The sequence below is a fragment of the Sorex araneus genome, chromosome 2, assembly GCF_027595985.1.
Source record: "Sorex araneus isolate mSorAra2 chromosome 2, mSorAra2.pri, whole genome shotgun sequence".
In the NCBI taxonomy this organism is placed as follows: domain Eukaryota; kingdom Metazoa; phylum Chordata; class Mammalia; order Eulipotyphla; family Soricidae; genus Sorex; species Sorex araneus.
In genome coordinates, this window is record NC_073303.1 from 281,082,438 (window position 1) to 281,108,531 (window position 26,094).

The following is a 26,094-nucleotide window of genomic DNA, read 5'->3' on the forward strand; positions in this document are numbered from 1 at the left end:
AAGAGCCTGGCAAGGTCCCCATGGTGTTTTAATATGCCAAAACCAGTAACAAGCTGGGTCTCATTCCTCTGACCCTGAAAGAGCTTCCAGTATGACATCGTTGGAAGGACGATTAGAGAGAAGCTTCTAAAATCTCAGGGCTTGGACAAATGGAGATGTTACTGAGATCGCTCGAGAAATTCGATGATCAACAGGATGATGATGATGATGATGATGATGATGATGATGATGATGATGATGATGATAAAATTGTTATTTATTACTTTGTGTTTAATCACTGTGATACACAATTACAAAGCTGTTCATTATAGGGTTTCAGTCATACGATATTCCAACACACATCCTTCCACAAGTGTACATTTCCCAGCACCAGTGTTTCTAGTTTCTCTCCTGCCACTGCCAACCCCCCCCACCAAAATATGTCTCAATGGCAGGCACTTTCCCTCTCTTTCTGTCTCTTTATCTCTCTCTCTCTCTCTCTCTCTCTCTCTCTCTCTTTTTCTCTTCTTTTGGGCATTATGGTCTTCAATCCAGATACTGAAAAGTAATCATGTTTGTTCCTTTACCTACTTTCAGCCTCTGTCTGTATAAATTTGACCTCTAAGACTCTAACCTTATATAGATAACCTAATATAAATTATTTTCAGAGATGAGAGTATTTAGTTATTTTAAAACACTGCTATATTTAAGTCCCCAGAACAGAGCTTTGCTCATGGTAGATACTCTAAGATTAGGATTATTAATCCAATACAGTGAGACATAGAACACCCTCAAAAAAATTTTAGGGCTTCTCAGTAAAACAATACAGAGTTACTATAAGATTTGAACAGTTGTGGCATATCACTCCCAGAAACCCCATCTGCTGCCCTGCCCCTGAGTATAGTTACAGCTATGGTAAGAGTTAGGAATTAAGGAGCAGAGAGAGCTTGCTGACATTGGATGCAAAGTGAGGGGAAATAGTGTTTGAATTTTTTGAAATTTCACTCCTTGTTTTGTGGGTGGAGGACCATGTTTTTGGCTGTTGTGAACAATATGGTGATGACAGTTGGATTAGGAAAGTCGGAGAGGGAAGGGGCAGGATAAAGTGAGACAAGCCTTGCCTCAAGAGAAGATGTCCAGGAAGAGTTTTGTGTGATATCCAGACTAGAATGATCAGCACAGATAAAAGATTAGAACTAAAGCACAGAACCGGGGTGGTCCATGAAACAGTAAGCAGCTCATTGTATTACTCACTCAAAACAGAGTGTGACTGAAAGAACTGAACTTGGGTTTTCATGGGGATTTGGTGGGTGGAAACCTTGACCTTGACTGGGAGAACTTAACCCTGGCCTTAATTGAAGAGAAGTAGGCCAAAGACTTATGTCTGTTTGATCAGCCCTAAGTGAGGCGTGGCAGATGAGGCTACACCTTTCAGTACTCTGACTGGGAAGGGGAGCAGACAGTGATTGCCATGGGAATTGAGGTCAACTCAGATGATTTTTTAATAAGATGTTCAGCACTTCAGTTTTCCAACCAGTTAGAATCAGAAACTAAACCATACCCCACCATTCACTTAAAATATTTCAAAACTAGATTCTCAAAAAATTAGAAATTGAGCTCCCATTTGACCCAGCAATACCACTCCTGGGAATATATGCCAGAGAGGCAAAAAAGTATAGAAGAAATGACATCTGCATTTGTATGTTCATTGCTGCATTGTTTACAATAGCCAAAATCTGAAAAAAAAAAAAACCCAAGTGCCCAGGAACAGATGACTGGTTAAAGAAACTTTGGTACATCTACACAATTCAATACTATGCAGCTGTTAGAAAAGATGACGTCATGAAATTTGCATATAAGTAGATCAACATGGAAAGTATCATGTTAAGTGAAATGAGTCAGAAAGAGAGGAACAGGCATAGAAAGATTGCACTCATCTGTGGAATATAAAGTAACAGAATGGGAGACTAACACCCCAGAGTAGGAGAGATAAGGACCAGGAGGTCTGCTCCACGCTTGGAAACCGGCCTCACATGCTGGCAGCTCAGATAGAGAAGGGAACACCAAGTAAAGGATGTTGGGAGGACCCAGTCGGGCTGAAAGATTCATGCCAAAAGTAGACCATAGACCAAACATGATGGCTGCTCAATACCTCTACTGCAAACCACAACATCCAAAAGGAAAGAGAATAAAAGGGAATGCCCTGCTGCTGAGGTGGGGGTGGAGGTGGGGGATGGAGTGGAAGTGGTGGGAGGGATGCTGGGAACATTGGTGGAGGAAAATAAACACTGGTGGAGGGATGGGTAAACGCTCATTATATGACTGTAATGCAAACACTAAAGTTTGTAAGTTTGTAACTGTACCCCACGGTGATTAGCTAATAAAAAAATTTTAAAAAAATACTGGGGCAGGTAGGGCATTTGCTTGGCACAGGTCTGACCCAGGTTTGATCGCTGGCACCCCAAAGGTCCTCTTAGCACCACCAGAAGTAATCTCTGAGCACAAAGCCAGGAGTAAGTAAGTCCTGAGCACCATTGGTGTGGCCCCCCAAACAAACAAAAAATCACCAGAAAAACCACCAAAATTTAAAAAATATAAATCTCTACATTCATTTTCTGTCACCCCGAGTGACCAATTTTAGTAACTCACTCCACATTCTTCTTTTCTTTTCCTTGGTAACACACACACACACACACACACACACACAGAGTGCTACACACATATAATTCCATTAAAATGAAATTCTGCATGTGGATTCACACAGGAAAAACTCTGACTGGAACTGTACCCTACTAGGATGATGTGGCTATGCTCCCACAACCACTGGAAAATCAGTGAGTGTCAAGCTTTTAAGAAGGGCTCCATTGTGAGCTGTAGTGATAGTTCAGCGGGCTGGGCATCTCCCTTGCATGCGGCTGGCTCAGATTTGATCCCCAGCATCCCATATGGTCCCCCAAGCGCTGCCAGGAGTGATTCCTGAGTGCAGAGCCAGGAGTAACCCCTGAGCATCACCATGTGTGACCAAAAACCAAAACAAAAAAAGAAGGGTTCCGTTGCATATTAATTAGTCAGGCAGTATTTTAAGTTACGTTAGGCCAACCATTTAGGAAAGAACGAGATTTTTAAAAGATAAAACCAATGACTTTTATTTGATGTCCTCTAGAGATGCCACCTCCACTCCATGGAGGCAACCACATGGTCTAGGCAAGGAAGTCAGAGGGAAGCTTGGGGACATGCGGGCTTCATCTCCAGCTGCTGGTGGCCCCTTTCTTGGGGTTTAAACTCTGTGGAAAGTGCAGGCTTCCAAGAGTTCTGGGGGGCAAAGCAGAGAGATAGAAAAGTCAAAATTGATTACACCTCCTTTCTATTCAGTGAATGAACAGTTCATTCTGCTACTTGATGCCCTGCTCTTCTGGTGTGTGGACCCGATAGTGTCCAAGCTGCCTTCTCATTGTCCCCTGCACAGCCCCTGTGCTTCTCAAGGCAGTGCCACACACCGGGGATGGAAACACGGCTTCCCTCCCTTCTCTCACCCCAGCCCGAGATCCTGGGGCGAGAAGCCATCTGAAGCCCTGATTTGGGCAGGTGAAATACAAACAGAGCACAGCAAGAAGCACTGAGCACCTGGAATGGACCCGTTTCTGTGCTTGAATGTGGAGTGGGAGCAGAGGAGAGCAAAGCCAGACTCTCTCCCATCATGAAGGCTATAGAGTAAATCGATGTGACAACAGTGGCCAAGGCAAACTTGGTCCTTATATCAGAATGACAAGGGGAAGCTGTTAAATTGCATGATGCTGCCTGGGAAACAATGTTTTAAGAATCCTGGCTCACCGCCATGCACACAAAAAATGAAAGAATAGCCACCCCGCACCCACATGTTATTAACCGGATCTTCCAAATAACTTCAAGTGATGAAACAATATCCATTGCAGTTACAGAGCAACGCAAAATGTGCATGAGCACACACATGCCTTCTTTCCTACTAGTAAGAGATTTCTCCATGGCGAGGGAGTTCATTACCTCAGTACCCTGAGCCCAGGAGCCCCTCACCATCTCCTCATGCAAACAGTCTTTCCAAGAACTCTGGTTCCATTACTCCCTCATCCTGTCACCTTATGCACGTGGTCATCCTTGCAGGGGGCCACAGTCCACTCTTCCCTTGGGTTTCCCCCCATCTGGAACCCTGCCTATGGTAAGGTCTGTGTTTCCCCCGTGCTGTTCCCTCTACTCACGTGAGGTGGAGCACTGTTTCAGGTTAGCGGTGGCCTGGACAAACTCATTTCCTAAGTAGGTTTCGTATGTTGCTGAATCTGGAAGTTTGGCCAAACATAATGTGTCGTCCCTGAACAAAAGGTCCTTGGTTTCTGAGTGGAACATACAGAACTTGCCGGAACAGTCAGAATTTCTTCCAAACTCGGCCTGCCAAAAGGATAGAAAATGTGTGAGGATCTGAGGCCAGGGCAGTGACTGCAGATGGTCGGGTTGGAGGAGGCTGAAGCCTGGGGACGGGCTGAGGAAGGAAGGGAAGCTGTGGGGTATACTATAGGGCCTTCCCACATCCATCACTGTCATTCACCACTTCCAGCCCCAGTCTCCAGCTTTGATGAGACTTCAGAATTCTCTCTAGAGTCCATCCTGGTCCCAACTCCTTTGCAAAGTTTTCCTCACCCCCTCCGCCCTGCCCTGACTTGTCTGAATTCTCTTCCTCACTTATTGACCACATTCCTTGGGGGCTGCTCACAGGAAACAGGGAAAGAAATGAGTCCCTTCCGATACTGTGAGGGGAGATAGGAAATGTGAGCTCCCAGATGAAGGGTGGTACTAGTCATTGTCAAAAGTTCATGTTTGGTGCCAGAGTGGGTAAGGCATTTGCTGTACGTGCAGTTGACCTGGATTTGATCCCTGGCATCTCAGGTGGTCCCCTGAAGCTGCCAGGAATAATCTCTGAGCACAGAGCCAGGAGTAAGCCCTGAGCACAGCCAGGTGTGCCCTGCATACCACCCCTGCCCCCCAAAATTCATGTTTGATTGAGTCTGGGGCTGGAGTGATAGCACAGCAGATAGGGCATTTGCCTTGCATGTAAGCAACCCGGGTTTGATTCCTCTGCCCCTCTCAGAGAGCCTGGCAAGCTACCGAGAATACCTCGCCTGCATGGCAGAGCCTGGCAAGCTACCCGTGGCATATTTGATATGCCAAAAACAGTAACAGTAAGTCTCACAATGGAGATGTTACTGGTGCCTGCTCGAGCAAATCGATGAACAGTGGGTGACAGTGATTGAGTCTGATCCTATCTTGAAACAGAAGCTTAATTACCACCAATGAGAAATGTGCACTGGTGAAGGGTTGGGTGTTGGTACATAGTATAATTGAAAATCAAGAACAACTTAGTAATTATGTTATTTTGTGGTGATTTAATTTTTAAAAACCCGGAAGTGGGGAGAAGAGGCTCAATTACCTCAGGTTTTCTAAGAAGTGAAAGGACGATTATGCAGTTTACTAGCGTTCCATCTGCACTGAGAAAACTGCTCATTAAATGTGTAATGTTATCATTATTTTTTTTAATATAGGAGTACTGATACTTATTCAGCCATTGATTAAGCTTATTGAATTGGGCATGAACTTCGCATGTGTGATGATATTAACGCTTGCTTTAAGAGAGCCCACAAAGATTGTTGTTTTTTTTTCTTGAGAAAACTAATAGTTAATCAATAGACTGGGAGCTATCACTGGGGGCAAGGTGATGGTTGTAGCTGAAGGAATCTTTAGAATCAGTTGGGGTCAGAGAGAGTACAGGGGGTAGGGTGCTTGCCTTGCACACAGCCAACCTGGGCTCAACTCCTGAGCATCACCAGGCATAGCTTCTCCAAAACAAAAAATTTTTTTAAAAGGGGGAGGGAATTCTTAGGATTACAATATCCATGCTGCACTTTCCCCCACAAGGCTGACCCTCAGTTGCTTATTTTTCCAAAATGACAAGTCTCCTGGAGTAAGGGGTCAGGGTAAAGGGTCCCGTTGGGTTTTTTTGTTGTTGTTGTTTGGTTTTGGTTTTGGTGTTTGGTTATTCGAATGGTTGTTAATCTGCCAAGCAAGAAAAACACAGTTACATGTCCTGACTTGTGTTTAGGAAGGTCTGGAAATAGAACCAGTGTCCTTCATTTTTTAAAAAAAAGGAATGCAGGGGGAAAATTGGAGTAACACCAAACCAGATCAAGGGTGATCAGGAAGACAAACCTTGGACTGAGGACACATATATCAAATGGGGACTAATCTCCAACGACCAGGTACAGGCAGGCCGAGGAGATCTTGTTCCCCAACCCATGCCCTCCCAAATCTAGTTTCCAGCAGGAGAAGGTTACATGAGTCTCAGCTGCGTACCACTGGGATTGATCCCAAACAACTCCCGTCCACCCAGGGGAAAGAGTAGGGGCCTGGCTCCTCCATACCTGCTGGTCAAGTAGCATCTGGCGAACGCAAGCTGCCTTATCTTTCCGGGTAACCACAGCGTGATTCGGGCCTCGGGCAAGGTGGCAGCTCTCAGCCTCAGTCACAGGCTTTGTGGAGCCATCAGTGCACAGCAGCCGGAAGTCGTCCTGCTTCAGATCCTTAGCCCAGGCATCAGTGTTCTTTCCTGGGGTTCAAAAAGAGGGGTCAGCCGCACGGATGCCATTAGTCAAGGCCTCCTCCCCAAGGGTATGTGACCAAACCCACTGGTGTTTGGAGGAGCCAGGGGCCAGCAAAGTATGCTGGTATTCCAGGGATGTGGAAAGGAAGAGATGCCCCCTGTCCACAGGTGATATCCAGCTCAAAACCAGGAATATTTCCGACCAACCTGCCCCACCTCATCCTAGGGGTAAGGTGCAAAAAGGTCGACATTCTACTGAATTCCACCAGGACTTCGGGCTCTATGAGCAGATTGATAATCTCTGCGCTGTACCATGCTGGTACCAACAAGCAAGACTTTCCCGAGGTCCTTCTGGTTGTGTCAGTAGTTTTTGATTTTTATAGAGAGGTCACACCCTCAGTGCTCAGGGGGTCTACCAGATCTACACTTAGTGCTGGGGGCGTGGCAGGGGCACATGCAGTGCCAGAGAGCAAGCAACTACTGGGAACCTCATGGTCTTCACTGTTCCATTGACTCAGGTTAACACACAGAATAGTCAGAGCCCTGGAGAGAGGACTTCTTGACAGAGCACACAGCACTTCCATAAAGGCGTCCTGAGCACAGTAAACTTAGGGACCCTGACTTATGGGGACAGAGAAGGATGTGTACGTACCCCCAGTGTTCTGCAGGACAGTCTGGTCTTTGACAAAGGCCACGTCTCCTCTCTCAACCAGACACCTGCAGAGTGCCAGAGAAGGGGACAGAAGAGAGGAGGTGAGAGACACATCTGCCTTTCAGGATTGCTAGCTTCTAGGTCCAGGGTTGGTCATTGATACCAGCAATTAGAACTTCCCTTTTTTCCTAATTCCACTAACATCATGAAGCTTTACACGTTTAATAAACAAAAAGAAAACAACTCTCCTATTTTCTATGTAGTTATACACTCTAAGTTCCACACACTGAACCCTCATCAGAGCTAGGTCAACGCCTGGCATCTACCAAGATGTTAGTCCTTTTCCAGCAAGGCGATTCCTGACTTACACCCTACTTTGTGAAAACTGAAAACTAGTGAACTGTGAATTGTACTCACTATAACTCACAAGGTTATTCTAAGTCATAAACTGGATCATCTTAATTTTTCCTTAATGATTGAGAAGTTTATTGCCATTGCTGTATAGCTGAACTACTCAGTAGCACAGGTCTGGGTCAGAAAGGATAGTGAAAAATTAATAAAGCCAGGCCGGAATGATAGTCCAGTGGGTAGGGCATTTGCCTTGCACATGACCAACCAGGGTTCAATCCCCAGCATCCCATATGGTACCCCAAGCACAGACAGGAGTAATTCCTGAGTGCAGAGCCAGAAGTAACCCCTGAGCATTGCTGGTGTGACCCAAAAATTAATTAATTAATTAATTAATTAATAAAGTCAAGAGGTGCACAGGAGTCTCTATAAAAAGGATAAAGTAGACATGTAGCAATCACGCAATCACGTGCATTCCTTTTGTATATTTCCAGGTAAGCATGGCTACAGATCCCTCAGACATGCATGAAAGCCTGCTCAGACTCTGAATCCTATATTCAACTATGCCAAGCTTTTCCCTATCTCAGCACTAGCAACATTTTTGGTCTCCTTTGTTGTGAGATTCTGTGTTATTCATACAGGTCCACAAATTAGATGTTATTAGCTCCCCTTGCTCTATTTTACAATTTTTTAAAAAATGTCTTTGCACTGCCAATAGCACCGAAAGTGGGAGGTATATCATCTCCTAGTGAGAACTTCTAATCAGCACCAGAGAGCCAGTTCTGACTGTCAGTCACGTGAGGTCTCTGGGGACAGCATCCTGCAGAGGCCTGGCCCCTCCTCCCAACAGGACTGTCCCTGTGTCTGCTAAGCTGGTCCCCTGACACAACCAGGACTATAGGCCAGGAACGAAGGAATTTCACCCTCCTTCCTCAACTGGAGCCTGTCAGGACAGGCATTATCATGGACTACTCCTTCTGTTCTTCTAAACTATTCCTCGAAACTCACCTGAAAGCCCCGGTGTAGCCATAGTATCTCTCATGGTTGTTGGGAACACACTTCTTTCCTGGAACGCTTTCTGAGCCGGCACACAGATCACAGAGAGTGGAATTCTGCCTGTATCCAGGGGCACAGCCTTGACTGAAAAATTCATCTGTGCAGAAGGACAAGAGGAAGTCAGTTCTTGCTGAATCCATCCGGGTGACCTTCGCCTAACACAGGAACAGGTGTGTCTGGCCCGAGCTAGAAAGACCGGGTTCACTTCAATGGAGACTTAATTGAGGAGCGGGGTAGAAGACAGTGAGTGTCGTAAATCAGGTAACATGTACATGGTACATGTACAGAGTACATGAGTGCCCTGACAGTGGCGTCACCTTACCCAAAGAGAAAAGAGATGGAAAGGACGTGCGCTTCCGAGGCTCACTCCCTGAGCTTATGCCCGGTTTCATAGTCTCCTTCCCCTGCTGTTTTTTAGAAGAGGCTTTAATGGACCTGAGAAGTCCGAGCCCAAGAAGGGACTGGGACATTTCCCTCACAGCTCAGCTTCTGTCCGTGCCTGTGAAGTGGCAGCAGGGCAGCCCTGGCAGTCCCCTGGTGGAGTGAGAAACCCGAATACCACCCAGATAAATTTTGCTTCCCATCAGCATTGGAATTAGAGCGATTTGGACCTTATCTGTGAGGTCCTCCTCGAACCCCAGAATTGTCGGGTTCCTAACTGCCTTTAGAGGTCTCTCCTTTTAAAGTGGTTGCAAAGGAAGGATGTAACAGGAAGTTCATGTAAACAAGAAGCATTAGAAAGCATTTCTCCAGGGCTAACTTACACAGAGATTTTTAGGAAGCAGAACTAAGCTCATACTTGAAGCTATTCAGAGCACCGAGAACAAGGTCTGATTTCCAGACCTCAAAGGGACGCAGGGACTAGGCAGGGACTGGGTAGTGACTCGGTGAGTCTGCCAAGAACTTGAGAGACTGAGGCCTCATGCTTTGGATTGCCTGCCTGCAGCAGCAATTCTAACGCTCACCCAGTGAATACTTATATCCCCTTGTTTCTTACTAGTCAAAAATTTTTTAAATTCTCTATTAACTCTTTAATTGAGATATGATTTCTTTAAATTGAGATATAACAGTGCATTAGTTTCTGGTGTGCAACATATTAACTCAATATTACAAACGTATTACAAAATCATGGATTAAGTCTAGGTAATGTTCATCACTGTATAGTTACAATTACTTTTCTTATAATGAAAAGTAATTTGTAAGATTTATTCTCTTCTATACTTTCAAATATGTAATGCTGTATTATTAGCTATATTTACCATACTGTACAGTAAGTCCCCAAGACTTATTCATACCTGAAATTTTGTACTTTTTGACCACTTTTACCCATTTTGCCTGCCCTCCAAACTCTCACACATCTAGCAATCACTAATCCACTCTGTAGCTCTGAATTCAGTTTGCTTTTTAGTTGTTTATAAGAAATATCATACAGTGTTTCTCTTCTTCTATGAGCCTAAATTACTTAACTTTGCACACAACACACCACAAAGCCTGTCCTTGTTATCACAAGCTGCAAATTTTTTCCTTTCTATGGTTCAGTAATATTCCATTGCTTATACAAGTATCCCCCACTTTTCAATTGTTCCTATTATGCCATTTATAACCATCAAAATAATCCAGAGGATGTTAGCCTTTACAGCAAAAGTAAAAAAAAAATCAGAATTTGGCTTTCAGTGAGCCATTTTGGCTTACAGAAGGTTTCACATACACACTCTACTTTCAGATTCAGGGAGAAGACAGACACACACTCATATGTGTGTGTATAGAACATTTTCTTCATTCCATTAAAAATATTGAGATTGTTTTCATATCTTGGCTATTGCAACAATTGCTGCAATAAACTTGGGTCTTCCATGTTTTCAGTTCACTGTGTTTATTTTTTTTTTTGGATAAATACCCCAAAGTGGAGTTTCTAAAACAGAGGTATAGTTTCATGTGGAAAGAAACATACTCAAACTAAATTGATATTTCCTAGCCTCTTTTCCAGCTACACATGACTCTAGACCTAAATTCCAGGGAATGAGAAGTTAAAGTAGTTGGCTTAGACTTCCTGGATGCCTCCTTTAGTAAGGTGACAATGTATACTTCAGATTGCTCCTTGAAGCTGTCTGGGGCATGGGTATGGTGCCAACCACGGATAATGGAGGAGAAGGAAAGCAGAACGCAGGGTTTCTAATGACCACATCAGTCATCTACTCCTGCTTCTCTCTCATATCTTTCATGCAAGAGAAAAAGTAAATATATATTTACTTAAGCCATTGTGTGTAATAGAAAAAAAAACACACCTGACTCGGTTCCCCATCCTTACAATCTCTTTTTGTATTGTGTGTGGGGGGGGAGAGGGGGTGCATTTTAACCACATTTTACTACAATCAAATCAAGATCACATTTTCTGACATATGCTCTCTTCCTTTTTTTTATATAAAGGAATTTACTTAAGAGAAATGTGAGGAGAGAGAGAGAGAGAGAGAGAGAGAGAGAGAGAGAGGTGTTCAAGAGAAAGAGAACGAAAGAACAGTCCATATTTTCTCTTCCTAGTACGAATCTCTGGGGCCTGGCAGTGAACATAGAGCCCTCCCAAGAAGCACTCACCAAATTTACAGTGGTTGATCCTGTTGTAGAGCAGACCCATGGGGATGTTCCAGCCAGCGGTTCTATCTACTGCAGTGTGGCAAGACTTCTTGCCTTGCAGAGAGTTCCAGGTAATACCAGATGATGCTTTAACCACTGCCACAGCAAGATACCCTATGAGGAAAAAAACAAAGAGGGACTTAATATTAATACCACTGGGCCCCTGGAAGTGCCCATCTGCCATCAAAGCCTGTCACATCCCTATGGAAACAAAATTTTTCATCGTCCCTTGGAGTTGAAAAGGTCCTACCACTAACTGACTGAGGTGAAATACAAGTCACTTTGTCAGATTATTCATAACTTTAAAAAAGTGATAAGGCTTGCTTGCTCTTCAAGCCTTGCTTACTTGTCTCTGTATTTCTTTGCTTCATTATTTCCACTCTGGAGAAGCCTGTGTTCTTTCTTGAACATTCTTCCTCTCTATCTCCTCTCATATCTTTCTAAGCAAGTTTAGTTCAATAAAAATTACCTTGCTTCTCAAGGGGAAAAAAGGAATAAGGGGACTAGAGAGATAGTGCAGAGGGTAAGACTCTTGTCTTGCATGCAGACACCCCAGATTTGATCCCTGGCACCCCAGCAAGGCTCAGGGAACCATACATGGTGCTGGAGATTAAGCCTTATTCAGGCATGTGCAAGGCAAATGGCCTGCTCACTGTACTATCTCTCTGGTCCTCAGTGAAATTTTCTGTATGTGAGTCATGGCAAGGGTGAAAAAATCCACATTCTTCTGCATTCCAAAAATTGATTTCTTCCATTGCCTCAGACACCTTTGATTTTCACTGATGTCTACTATGTCCTTCTCCAAAACAACAGGAATTTATTATAAACTCACACAGTTACCGTTTCCAGCTCACCTTTTTCTGCGGTGTTTGGACATCCAGCATCTTGGGTTTCTGAAGAAAAGAAAATTAAGAAATCATTAAACACTCATGCAAAAAACATGCCTTCCTTATGCCACTGCTCAGAGTTAAACTAGTGTCTACATATCTCCGGTTCTGGGCTGGAAAGGTAGTCCAGCAGGTAAGGTACTTGCTTTGCACACAGCAGAGCCAGGTTTGATCCTTAGCAGCACATATGGTTTCCTGAGCCCCACCAGGAGTGATCCCTGAGCAGAGCCTGGAATACACCCTGGGCACCACCCCACTGTGATCCAAAAACCAAATAAATACGTATCTCCACATCCTCCCTAAGTCTAGAATCTCTGGATTGTACAAGCTCACTCTAGCACACTGGCTTCTGAAATTTAGGCACAAAATACTGTTTCCTGCCCCTTCTGTCCTCTGTCTCAGTGGTCCCTGAAACTCTATCTGAATCCCTGCACCAGGACAACAGAAAAAGCTGTAAGTTTTGGAAGTAAGAAAACTTTAAGGAATCCCAACAGAGAACCCGGCGCTGCAGTGGGTTCTGCTTTAGCTGGAATGTTACGGAAACAAAGTCCCCACCTCCATTCTTCTGGTGGGATGTGTCAGAGAAGAGCCCAGCCTTGCCAGAGCAAGGATGGGACAAGGGAGGGGAAGTAGGAGATGCTCAGGGAGCAAGGGCTTTGAGACTGCCGTGCCGAGAGTCTTTGATTTTCCCACGGCCCTGAGAGAATAAAGCACATAGAGGCGCCTCCTCCACTTACTGTAGTTCTCTGCCAGGACGGGCATCAGCCCACACTTGCCCGCTATGTACTGATAGCCTCCATCCAAGGACATGGCGTCAGCCTCTCCTTTCTGCAAAGACACCAAACATCACAGCAGATGAAAACAGACTGTCTCCTGTGCCACATGCCTGCCCCGCTTTCTCTTGAGGTCGACATCCTGAAGGTCCCCAGAGACAGCAAGTACAAGTTCTGCATACCCAAAAAATCAGATGTAGGTACCTTCAGCCTGGAAAAGAAACTGTGTCTCATGTTTACCCAAACCTAATACACTGAGGATCAACTCTGGGGACCTTACTTAGCCTTATCAGAGGCCAGCCCCCTATTCAGTCCCAGTTTCATGTCTCAAAGACACTCCCACAACATCTCTCAGATACCCAGAAGTTTCAATTGTATGATCGATGAGTGGACTCAGGGTCTGGACATTATGTCTGTGCCTTCTGATGGTCGCAAGAGCTGAGTGTTATTTCAGTGCTTGGTGTAGATGGTATTTTGGTGTATAAATGAAATATATTTAAATGAACTAACTTTCAGGTTTCACCAGCCCTGGATTACAGAGGTGTTAGACTCAACAAGATTGCTAAGCTTTCCACTGGGACTGGCAATGTTCTTTCAAAGAATATATCCCACCCCCACCCTGGGAATAATCAAATATGTGCGCAACTATTTAAAGGAAGCATGAAAAGTAACAAAAACATGCAAATATGATTCACAAAGGCAAAAAAAAGTAAATATTAAGGCTAAGTGCTGATATGGAAACTGTCTAAATAATTGCATCCCATCCACACTGGGATATATAATAATTAAATGATTGTGTTTTCTAGATTTCAGGTCAAAGTGTGCTTGGTGGTAGGGCACATACTTCCGTAAAGCCCTAAATTTAATCCCCAGAAGAGCAAAAAATTAACTGTATTTTCTAAAACTTTGACATGGGGACTGGAGAGATAGTATAGTGGGTAGAGCTTTTGCCTACATGCAACCACCCTGGGTTGGATCCCTGGAACCCATATGGTGCCTCCTAGTCCTCAAGGAGTGATGCCCGAGGACAGTCAGAGTGATCCCTAGCACAGAATCAGGAGTAAGCCCTGAGTACAGCCTGGTGTGGCCACAAACTAACAAAGCCAAACTCCAGTGTTGTGAGAAAAATTCAATTGCTCTCACCAGTCATCTATCCCAATTAACAAGATTTCCCTCTGAGTTGGAAGACTACAGAACTTCTTATTTTCTTCTTCTTCTTTAGGATTTTCAAAATTCCAGAAGCAAACATAGAATGTTCTAGTGGCCAACTAAACTAAGCCTGAATCATCACCACGGGCTCTGTTACACCTGTCTGGCATCCCCATCTTCTGTTATGACATCCCTGAGCAGGCACTACTCCGCTTGCCCTACTGTGTGCTGACCCAGAAATGAGCAAAGCCCTAAGAAGGTTGTAAGCTCAGGGGTGCTGAGCTCAAGGCTGTAAGCTCAGGGGTGCTGAGACTCCTTTATCCATGCCAGGGAAGGCATGGTTCCAGGGATCCAGGGTTCTTCCTGCCGTTCCCAGGAAGACCAAGCTGCAGTGGCAGGGACACTGTGACATACCGCGATCTTGGCAATGCAGTCCTCTGTAGACTCTGTGGATTCGCACTCGATTCTCCCTCCGCTGTTGACACTCCACTCGTCACACTTGGCCCTCTCGTGGTGACCCACTGCACACCACTTCACCTTCTTGCATTCACTTGGGGGATCCGGGCCTAGGGCATGAGAAGGAGGACTAGAGTTCAGATGAGCCACCAGAAGTCACCTGCTGGTTATAAGTACTACTAACTGTCTTCGTGCAACTTCTGGGATTTTGCGGCAATATCCCAACTAGTCCCCACCCAAGGAGCACTCTTCAAAAGCGAAGGCAATACTGGTCCCTTGGTTGATTTCTTATGATCATATTTAGCTTAAAAATCATTTCTTCTGATATGTCAACTCTCCTCTCAATTCCTGAGTAATCAATCCATCACTCCTGGCTGTTTGAAATGTTTTCCATCTTCTTTGAGAAATCGCACTAACCAGCTACCCTCATTTATGTGCTGGTTGCTCATTGTTCCCTCCAAGGGAACACAAACTCAAGCAGGGAAAGGGCCTGACTTATTCTCTGTGGCCCCCATTGTTCAGGGCGGTGACTGTCATTGCTTGTGACCAGTGCAGTAAACATCAGCTGAGTGCGGGCCACCTGCTGCCCTTGCAGACTCAGCTCGATTCTCTCCCTCACAGAAACCTCTCCCCAATTCCAGGACAGCTTCTCTTTGGTTTATACTCTCAGAGGACCACGCTCTTTCATTTTGTATTGTTTCTTTCTTCTGCGCACATTATTTCTAGTCATTTGATAGAGTAACTGCTCGTGAGTGAATATGTGTCTCCACTGGGGAAGTGCCCCGAGAGCAGGATCGAATGTATGTCTCACCACTGGATGCCCCACGCCTGGCACAGTGATGGCTAAACTGTCATTCATTCAAGAACGAGTGGTCAAACAAGTGACTTCCCCTCCCAGTGCCTACTCAGGAGCAGAAGCGACTTTATTTAAAGCTCCAGGCTCTCCATGCACAAGGTAATGGGGAATGAGCTGCAAATGTGCCCATCGGTGGCGGTGCTTTCTATTTGCCTTACTTGTGCAGGCTAATGGCATCACAAAGTGGACAGGGTGACCCTGACTTTACCAAAGGGATGACTGCAGGTATAAACTCCAAGTCAGTTCAAATATAAATATCCTATCTACCCTTTGGTGACATCCAGGGAAGGAGAATGCCATGGAGCATCCAGCCAACTCTGGGCAGCAAAGACAGGGCAGATAAAGGATCATCAGGGTGGCCATTCAGTGTCGAAAGAATCCCACTGCTGGTGTCCGCCCTCGCCAGGTTCCCAAGTCCCTAAGATCCCACGTTCCCTCTGCAGTACTTACGTGTGTCTTCCCTCACATTTCGAGCACTGGTGACGTACATGTAGCCCAGGTACAGCCAGGTGTCCATCTTGGCGGGCACCCTCAGGAAGCCCTGGGTGGAGTCCTTAAACATCAGATCCTTCCCGTGAGGGGAGCTGAAGAGCTGGAAGTCTCCCGACTTTCCTCTACCAAAATGTTCCTGTCCAGGGCAAAACATAATCGTGAATGACTTCCAGTGACCAGGGGAGGTTGTGAAATGAGACTGAAGATAAAGCAAAGCCCCAGGAGACAAAGCAGCAGGAAACCTGCCTACTGCCTGGAGAGAGGGCAGTGAGGCCTGATCTTGCACCCTGGTGCCTCCTCCACTCACGATCTCACCCAGTGGTCCCCTGCTAGGACTCCTGTGTCTGTGCTCCTGGCTGGGCTGGCAGTACTCTGAGAGCAAGAAACACATCCCTCCTTCCACTTACATTTGGGACAGGGAGATGGCGGTGATGGGGGGCGGGGGCAGAGAAGTGGACTCTATTTTGACATCCCATTGCTCTAGGAAAGTAGGGCTGAGACTTTGCAGTGGAGCTGACGGACATTTGCAGTGACGTCCTTCTTTTAAGGTCATAGAAGGACTCTTGGGAGGGTTGTTGGCTCTTGAACTACAAAGCCTGGCTTAAATGGAAGCAAGCAGAAAGGACCACTTCTGGGTACTGGTCCAACATGAAGAGCCTTGCAGCCAATCAAGCAGGACTAGACGCCAGTGACTGCACACACCTTGGTGGTGGGCAAGTGAAGGAAGTTCTGCGTGGTTCCTATTCTGTCCCAAGCATGAGCAAACTTCTACGGTGACACAAAGGGATCGAAGGAAAGGCCCAGTCAAGCAGGGGCCCCACGCAGGAGAGGGCAGGGAGGAGGGGGGCACCTGGGCATAGTTGAGAAGCTGCCAGATCTGGTCCTCTTTGCCACCCACGCTTCGGGCCACCACAGCGTGGGAAGGGACGTGGGCCAGGTGGCAGTCCTTGTATTGCTCCACTGGCTTCCGGGTGTTGTCGGGACACAGCAGCTCATACTTGTCTTTGTCGGGACTTTCTGGCAGGGGGAGAAAGTCCAGGTGAGCTCACGACAGACAGAACCCCAAGTTGTAGTTCTTTTTCCTCTACCTTAGAACTGCCCTGAACCATAAGTTGTCTGAACAGAGACGTCTGGATAGATCATTGCGGGAAACTGCCTTGATCAACATCCCATAGGCAGGTCACTGTCACTGTTACTATCATCCCATTGCTCATCAATTTGCTCGAGCGAGCACCAGTAAAGTCTCCATCATGAGACTTGTTGTTACTGTTTTTGGCATATCAAATATGCTATGGGTTGCTTGCCAGGCTCTGCCGTTGCGGGCAAGATACTCTCAGCAGCTTTTCGGGCTCTCCAAGAGGGGCAAAGGAATTGAACCCGGGTAGGCCGCATACAAGGCGAATGCCCTACCCGTTGCGCTATCGCTCCAGCCCCAAAGGCAGGAATTGCAGGAAAAAAAAAATCTTCTGAAGTATGCAGGGGTGACTGCCCCACCCCGCAGTAGCTCTCATCTCAGCAGGCCAACTGCAGACGATGCTGGCCGGCCTGCCCCCATCCATTGCTATGGCAACAGTGACAAGGAGGCAGAGTCCCAGTGGCCCAGAGATGGGCAGAGAGAAAGCAGCCCCTGATGCAGGCAGAGCCCCCACCAGACACAGCTCGCACAGAGAGAAACACAAAGCCTGTCCTTCTGCTCGTGTCTGACTGCTGACAGGGAAGGATCAGGAGAGCAGGAAACCCGCAGCGTGGAGGGCATCTGCCAACTCTTCCCCAGTCACTCACCAAGTGCTGTCAAGTGCTTGACAAAGGCCACTTCCCCAGCATCGTCAGCCAGACACCTGCAGACAAGAAATCCAGAAGGTTCCTGCCTGGCAACCCCTTCCCCTGCCCTTCGCACACCATCCTGCACTGGACAGGGCAGAGCCTGTGGGTGGCCCCTGTATGATGTGCAGCTGAAGGACCACAGGTGTGAACTGTCAGGGTACCACTGACTTGCGGGGTGGGGGGGGTGAGCTCAGGAGCCAGGGGGTCCTCAATCTGTGCCCCAAAGCAGTCAAAGGGCACTAAAGACATTCTCACACAGAGAAGAGTTTTCAAACTCTTTTTCTGGGAAAAAAAAAAAAAAAAACGTGGGAAGGGCACCGTGTTTCCTAAGGAGAGAGACATGCCATTGGCTGGCTAGAAAACTTCAGGCTATCGAGGAAGGAAAAGAGGGAATAATCAGCTGCCATGCAAGCTGTGTGCTGGGGTGGGGTCTGCGTCATGGCTGCAGCTGATAACAGACGGTCAGTCGTGGAAGACTGGCCTGGACACGGGTGATATGGGTCTTCCCGCTCTGCACGGTGCCAGGAAAGGACCCACTGCACTGGCCACTGTGCTGGGGAGAGAGAGAAGGTCCCCGGGAGAGGAGCTTCCTGATGGAATGTCAGATGGAGGGGGACGAGCCAGCCGGGGAGTCCCCGACGGGACCTTCTGGGCACCTGTCCCCGTGTCTGGACCCGGAGGGGTCACCCACGCTGAGCCCGCAGAGCACCTTCCCCGGGGCGACGCGGACCAGCTCACTCACTTGAGGGCGCCCGAGTAGCCGTAGTAGGGCTCGTGGCTGGAGCAGGCGCACTTGTCGGCCCCGGCTCCCGCGCACAGCTGGCACAGCTTGGGGAAGGACTTTCCGTCGGCACACGGGACGCAGCTGCCCCCGAAGAAACTGGCCACTGCTGCTCAACACGGAGACAGAGACCACAGAGCCGGATGAGCCAGTGTGACCACAGGAGGGAATGGAGCCCCCCTGAGCCCACGTGTATTCAGTCACCCAAATTGGGGCCTCTCCCAAAGGACAGAGTCACCCCCTCATCCTCCTACCACTCACAGCCCCCCTGTATCTCTGCCTCCCGGCCTGGTCAGACTGGAGGCTCAGACAGAGGGAGGCCCGCCGGAGAGACGCGGGCAAGGTCACGGCCTCCAGGGAAAGCTCCAGCAGAGTGAAACACGCCAGGTGGGCTGGAAAGAAGCCCTGGGAAACGCGTGACCAGGCCCGAAAACAGCCCCGACAAAGGCCCTCTGCTGCCCTCTCCATCTCTCAGGATGGCCTCTCGGGGGTGCTGGGTGCGGGGAGAAGAGCACCCCTGGCTGACACCCACCTCCCCCCCAGAGTGGCTGGAGCCTCCCACCTGCCAGTGTGATGCTGGTTCACCTTCCCTCCACCTCCGAGGCATCACACCCCGCTGAGTGGCTGAACGACCCCAGCAGGTCCTGAGTGGAGGAGACCCCCGCCTCCTGCCCACTCACCTTTCTGCAGAGAGTCGTGTGGCTGAGGCAGCTGCCAGTACAGCAGGCCGACGGGAATGTTCCAGCCAGCGGACCGGCCCAGGCCCGTGTGGCAGCTCTTCTTGCCTTGGAGCTCATTAAACTGGAAGTTGCTGGTCTTCTTCACCACTGCCACCGCATAGTAGTGGGTCTGTTTGTCTACAGAGAGACAGCAGGACAAGAGTCGCTCAGCCTGGGCCTAGGAGAACGGGGCTCATTCTTGCGAAGGTAAGAAGGAAGGTTCTATGCATTCGGGACCCGGGTGATTTCACCTTCTCCGGCCCACACTTCCCAACAAAAACCCTGACAGAAAACTGGAGATGTGGGTAGCAGCCACATTCCCGACTCTTGCTAGGCATTGCCTGTCCACTGACAGAGGTGTGGGACAGTGAGGTTGCTCTCGGGACAGCCGCGAGGTTGGCACTCCTGGGCACGTGCTGCCGCGTGCTGGCTTGCGTGGATCATGACTGTGGTATTTGGTGGGTTCCTAAATGCAGCTCTGCTCTCAGGAGTTCGGGTTAGGCTGCAGGCAGCAGGCCCGTCCCTCAGGATGCACCTTCCCTGGCCCCGGGGCTAGTGGGGAGCACCAGTCCTCACGCCTCAAGGCTCCCAGAGCCTGGGGGTGGCTCTTGGGGGGTCTCTCCTCCACACTCTTCCAGTGGTGGGGCCTATCTGCTGTACACCCTATCTGCTGTACTACTGCTTCAGTCCCAAGCATCCGCATCTCAGCTCTGCTAGTTTAACAAGACAAGACTCAGGATCTGCCAGAGGAGAACAAGGCCCATAAATGTTCTCCTGAGTTGCCCCCCAAAGAACTGACCTGCTTCGGAGCCGTAGTACTCTGCCACCACCGGCTTCAGGTTGTAGGGCGCCAGGCCAGCTTCGAACACAAGACCCGCATCCAGTGTCACTGCATCTGCCTCGCCGTCCTGAAAAAGAGCAGACCAGACCTCAGGGAGGCCCCCTCTCCCAAGGAGGGGCCACCCAAACCTGGATGTGCGTGGGTGACTGGTGGGCTTTTGGGATTTAGGGCCAGAAGAACCTTCTCTGAGGTCAGACTAGCAGGCCCAGGCGTCTGCCTCCCTGCTGAGGGCATGGCCCCGTCTTCCTCTTGCAAGTGGAGAGATGGAGTCTTACTCTCTTTCCCAGCCCTGCATGGCAGCCTTCAGGCCTCTTGCTTGCCCTGTTCCCCACCACTTCACATTTCGAGCCAAGAGCTCACATCTTTATCGCGGGCCCCCTTCTGAGGTCTTTCTCGGGTAACCGCACAGAGGCCCCCTTAACCGGGAGGGGAGATTGGATGACCTCATCTCATCTCTTTGCTTTCTATTCGGTACTTTCCCTTGCTGTCCTGGGCCCACGTAGCTGCAGGAGCCTTCAAGGGCTGGCCCTTCATCTGTTTTACTTATCCTAAGTGTCAGGCTCTGATTATTACTTCCTTCACAGTTCATTGTTTGCTTAATCAACTACTCGGACAAGTCACAGCTCACCCTGTCCAAACTCAGCTCTGTTTTACACCTTTTTAAAAGTCGACAGCACAGAACGTACAGCTCTTGTCTGGCATGCGGCCAACCCTGCCCAATCCCCAGCCCTGCATATGGTCCCATGAGCATTGCAGCGATCACACCTGAGCATAAAACCTGGAAGTTGAAGTAACTTCCCCTGGTCAGACAGCTAGTAAATCATGCACACATATCCATTGCTTTCTTTAACTTTCTGCTTCTACTAATTCACATCTTTAAACTTGCAGTATTTATTTGAAATGTTACCGATGCCTTACCACTGTGTCTAGAATTTATTTACTCCTAAAATAAGAAGCACCATATTTTCTGTACTCTTAACATTTTTCTTGCAATATCTTTAATCAAAATGACTTTTCTAGAAATCCTTTCTAGTATACTATAGTTCTTACTGATCAAATTAAAAGACAACAGTTTCAAGATCTGTATTGTTATAAGTAATAAGACAATTAAGCTTCCTAAATGAAATTAAACAAGACATAATCTTATTCTTTCTGTCTGGCTGAAATTTTTATTGGCCATGGCAATTTGATTTTATTGTAATAAAGTAAGCAATATAAAGCTTACAATTTAACTATATAAAAATTCCCATTTAATTTTTATTTTATTTATTTTGGGCTAGAGTGATAGCATAGCAGGTAGGGCATTTGCCTTGCACGCAGCCGATCCGGGTTTGATTCCTCTGTTCCTCTTGGAGACCCAAGAAAGCTACCAAGAGTATCCCACCCGCATGGCAGAGGGTGGCATATTTGATATGCCAAAAACAGTAACAAGTCTCACAATGGAGACATTACTGGTGCCCGCTCGAGCAAATCAATGAAAAATGGGACGATGGTGCTACAGTGCTATTTATTTTGGGACATACACCTAGAAGTACTCGAGGGACACACTTGAAGATGGTCAGGAAAACAAATATGGTACTGGGATTCAAGCCATTGTCACGACCATGGCTATGTACAAGGTAAATGCCTTAACTATTGTACTATCTCTCCAGACCTAACTTCTGTTTGTTTTTGAGCTATGTCCAGTAGTGCAGGGGGCTTACTCCTCACATTGTGCTCACTTCTGACAGTGATCACTTCAGGAGACCATATGGGGAGCTGAGGATTGATTGTGGGTTGGCAGCATATAAAGCAAGCACCCTATCTGCTGTACTATTGCTTCAGTCCCAAGTACCCATAAATTGTATAGTACAAGTAGTGCTATTAAATATTGCAAACACTATAAAATATCATTGTGCTTTTAAGCACATTCCTGTTGGAGAAAGAGCCTTTCATTCCATAGCTAGACACCAGCTATGAGACTATCTTTGTGGACATTTTGGTATCACAAAAGGAAGACGAAACTTCCAGAGACTCTCCCTACCTGCCAAACATACCATAGTACAAAAATAAATAAGCAAACAAACAATGGCTGTAGCCAGAGCAGCCCTTTAAAGTCTAAGCTTTAGCAGAGCCTTAAGGAATCAAGAACCAAGGTGTTGCTAGAGCAGCCCAGGTTCCCAGAAGACTGAACTAGCAGGGAAGGTTACCATCAAGATACAGATAACTGACCCAGGAGAAGATAAGCCACACTGCGTGAGCAGTAACATGAACAGACTTGGGCCCCTGAGGTCTGTGGAGGTTAGGACAGACAAATGCATTGGAGAAGAGCATCAGATGAAGGACCCTGTATACTAGGAAGGTTATGATCACACAGTTAAACACAGGAAAGAAAGTTAGCAGGAATCAAAGGAGGAAAATTAAACTGGTATGTCTAGAAGCAAAATATATATATAGGTAAAGAAGTGGATGAATGGAGAAAAAGTCTATGAGACACGGTTAAAGTGAGAACCAGTGAACTAAAGATATGTTTTAGGATTTCTTTTTCCTGCCAAAAGGGAGTGTGGAGATGGGATCTATGAGAGATGTATTAAAAGATCGGGAGACTCAGGGATGGAACATGATATGGTGGGCAGGGTGCATGCCCTGCACATGGCTGACCCAGGCTTTGTCCTGGGCACCATCTGGTGCTTTTCCAGGAATGATCCCTGAGTGCAGAGCCAGGAGTAAGCCCTGAGCACCACGGGGTGTAGCCCAAAAGCAAAACAAAGCAAAAAGAAAAAAGATCTAGAGACTAGACTCAACTAGGCCTAATGAGTTATCTTAGAGTTCTAGAGTTTTGTTTTTAATAGAAAAATGAATCAGAAGTCTTTAAAAAGAAAGTGGCTAAAATTTTCCTGACTGAATGAAAAACATGACTTCACAGCTCTAATATACCCTATACAGCAAGCTAAGTACCAAAATTCCCACAGCTTTCAATGTCGCTGTGAAGTATGGAATATTATAGACCAATCTTCAACCCCTGATGAGAATAACAAATAACTGAAAACAATCCAAACAAAACAAATTCAGAAAATAAAAAAATCTACTATGCTCTACTAACACACTGAATTATTGTGGAGCTGTGAAATGAATGAACAATAGCTATATTCAACAACCCCGCTGACTCTTACTAGTGTAATATCAAGGAACAAAAAGCAAATCTGGAAGGACAACACATAGTAAAACTATGTTTATAATTTTTAGTAGCAAAACCATGCAATTTATATACACCTTAAAATTAAAAAAGCAAAAGAAAACAGGAAAGCCTAAAGGGGTGTGTGGGCCAGAGCCAAAAATCTCATTAGTCAAGACTTATAACTAAGCCATGATATAGTCCAATTGTGCAAAACACACACACACACACACACACACACACACACACACACACACACCCCTAGATCCGTCTCTGCCAAATCACAAATCCTGGAGTTAATCATGCCCTGATAACCAAGTCTCCTCTTTCAACATCATCCCTCTTTCCTCTCCTATCTGCTCTGCTGCTGTCAAATTGGCTTCTGTCCAGCAACTCAATAACCCAACCCTCCCCCCATCCAGCCCTGGGCACACTCTATCTCCACTGCCCAGCCTACTCTACCCACAGTGTTTCTAGTCGTATATTCATGCTCGTCCTGGGTAGGTGCAATCAGCTTCATTACACCCTGAGACATCATCATACCCAGCCCAAAGCACATCTCCCTCATAATTTGTTACTCTTTCCCTTCATGTACACCAACACAATGTACAGTTGCAGGTCTGCATATTTCAATCATATGCAAGTCTGATTTTGTAGAACCTAGAAAACAAAGAAGACGCTATTCCTCTTCCCTGAGATTCACACGTATCAGAATCTACCGAACAGTGTCATGGGGTCATTTTGATTGCAAACTGACCTTTCTCTCTTCCAAATCAACATTCTTGGCTCGCTCTCTCGGATTTTACAGATCAAAGTGCTTTCAGGCTACATTGGAATTTGCCCATTGAAGATGGCTGCACCTTTCCGAAATTTTGGAAGTGATTCTCTTAGTTGTGGGGTCTAATTCCTCCTCCCTCCAGCCTCCTATCCCTGAAGCTAGAGCTGTCCCAAAGTGGCAGGAGAAGGGAAAAGTGGGGGCAGAAGAATGCAGCAGCCACTTACCGAAATGGCCCTGATGCACTCTTGGGGAGAGGTTCTCCTCACACAGGCCATGAGGGGACCGTCCGCAGGAATGGCTTTCTTGAAGCTGGCGCACTTGCTGGCCTCATGGTTGGAGGTGGTGCACCATCTCACGGTTTGCTCGGGGGAAGCCAGACACAGTCCTAGGGGACAGAGGACAGAGGTCCTGAGTCCTGGGGAGAGCCAGCAGCTCACTCTGAAAGGTCTTCCCCTTCCAGCCCCCTCCGACCCCTCACCTTCCTGAGCTCCATACTTTCAGTCTGGGTGTTAGTGACCTCCCAGTTCAGTGCTGCCCAGAGGGACAGCCTACTCCCCTGTGTCCTCGTGTCTCTCTCACCCCACAGAACTTGGGGGGGGGGGAACTTAAGGCTCAAAGGACTTCACTGAAGCTTGTTAGCATCGCTCAGGGGCCAGCAGATTGTGGGGAGATTCTTAAGAAAGGAGGGATGGGCTGAGCGATAGCACAGCAGGCAGGGTGTTTGCCTTGCACAGGGGTTCAATCCCTGGCATCCCATATGGTCCCCGGAGCACTGCCAGGAATGAATCCTGAGTACAGAGCCAGGAGTAACCCTTGATCATCACCAGGAGTGACCCAAAAAGCCAAAATAAAAAAGAAAGAAAAGAAAGGAAGGATGTGGGGAGCGAGGCGCTGCCCTAGATTACCCTGCACACACAGAGCCTGGCCAGAGTCCAGACTCTGTCTGTGCCGCCAGCAGACAGCAGGAATGAATGTGCGGGACACTTGACGCCCCCCAGCTCCAGTGCTTGCTGTGCTTCCATAGAGGCCGCTGTCTCTACCTGTCTTTAGGTGAGTGTGTATGAGGGGGGAGGGAGAGGGGCTCTAAAGCCAGAGGTGCATGTAGCCATTACAGACTAGCGTCACCCCACCCGAGCACTGGCACTGCCCCAAGCCCTCTGCCACCCGCACCGTGGCCCCAACAGCAGAAGCTGATGAAGGCTCAAGAATGACGACGCCTAGCAGGAGAGGTTGAGGGCGGGCGACCCTGGCCATCTGCAATGCCCTCAGGACCCGTCTGGACTGGACTGAGCAGCCGCAGCCGCTGGGGCGAGCAGGGGGCTGGGAAAGCGGGTTTGCAGTCCCTTGGGGCTGGAAGATTCGGTGGATGGCTAGCAATGGAGAGCGGGGAGAGCAGGAATCGGAGAGGGGCAGACAAAGCCCAGACAACCCCCCCAAGGCCGTGCCAAGGCCGCTGCAGAGGGCAGAGGGGCCGGGACGGGGTGAGCAGGGGCAGGAAGGCCGGTGGCAGGGTCCGGCCGGCCGCACTCACCCAGGGCCGCGCAGGCCAGCAGCGCGCTGAAGGCGAGCCTCATCCTTGGGTGCTCAGGAGCGCTGGTGCGTCCTCTGCCCGCGCCCGCGCCCCTTTATCCCCGCGCGCGGGCACTGCGCAATCTTTGACCTCCTTGTTTGCGCAGCCCTTGCCCAACCAGCCCTCACCCCGCCCCCGCCAGTCCACCCACGCGGGTCACCTCACTGCCAGAGCCCCCCAGGGTGGAATCCAGCTGAGAAGTGCTGACTGGGAGGGGATTAAGGACTCCCCCCCCCTCCACCCCAGTTAATGCAGTTCTCTCGGGCTGCAGGGGAACGGAGGTGCGGTGCGCAAGGTGGATGCAGGGGTGGGGGCGGGGCGGGTGCTCCGTGTACGCGGGCGGTTTGGAGAGGGAGGGGGGCTGTGCCAGATCCGGGCTGAACAGAGCAGCTGCAGAGCTTTGTGGGGGAGCCCATCAGCAGAGAACAAAATCGCCTCAGCCGCAGAGATAGAGCAGCGAGGGCGCGTGCCTGCTGCCTTCGACTCTAGGAGCCCAGCACCCCATCTGACCCCCTGGTTACCCCAG

The 26,094-nt window shown here is 48.0% G+C and overlaps 1 protein-coding gene across 1 annotated transcript; it reads right to left on the reverse strand.

Annotated features, from left to right (window-relative positions):
* Positions 1-3,037: 3,037 nt before the first annotated feature.
* LOC101555779 (serotransferrin) lies at positions 3,038-25,811 on the reverse strand. The gene is made up of 17 exons (XM_012936187.2): positions 25,530-25,811; positions 24,223-24,383; positions 20,025-20,133; positions 19,187-19,363; positions 18,468-18,615; positions 17,684-17,739; positions 16,752-16,918; positions 15,860-16,037; positions 14,512-14,663; positions 12,913-13,003; positions 12,143-12,181; positions 11,250-11,402; positions 8,610-8,754; positions 7,254-7,318; positions 6,423-6,607; positions 4,212-4,398; positions 3,038-3,291 (listed from the first exon to the last, which is right to left on the reverse strand). The coding sequence occupies exons 1-17, from the start codon at positions 25,570-25,572 to the stop codon at positions 3,257-3,259; spliced, it is 2,091 nt and encodes a 696-aa protein (XP_012791641.1). The 5' UTR covers positions 25,573-25,811; the 3' UTR covers positions 3,038-3,256.
* Positions 25,812-26,094: the final 283 nt, after the last annotated feature.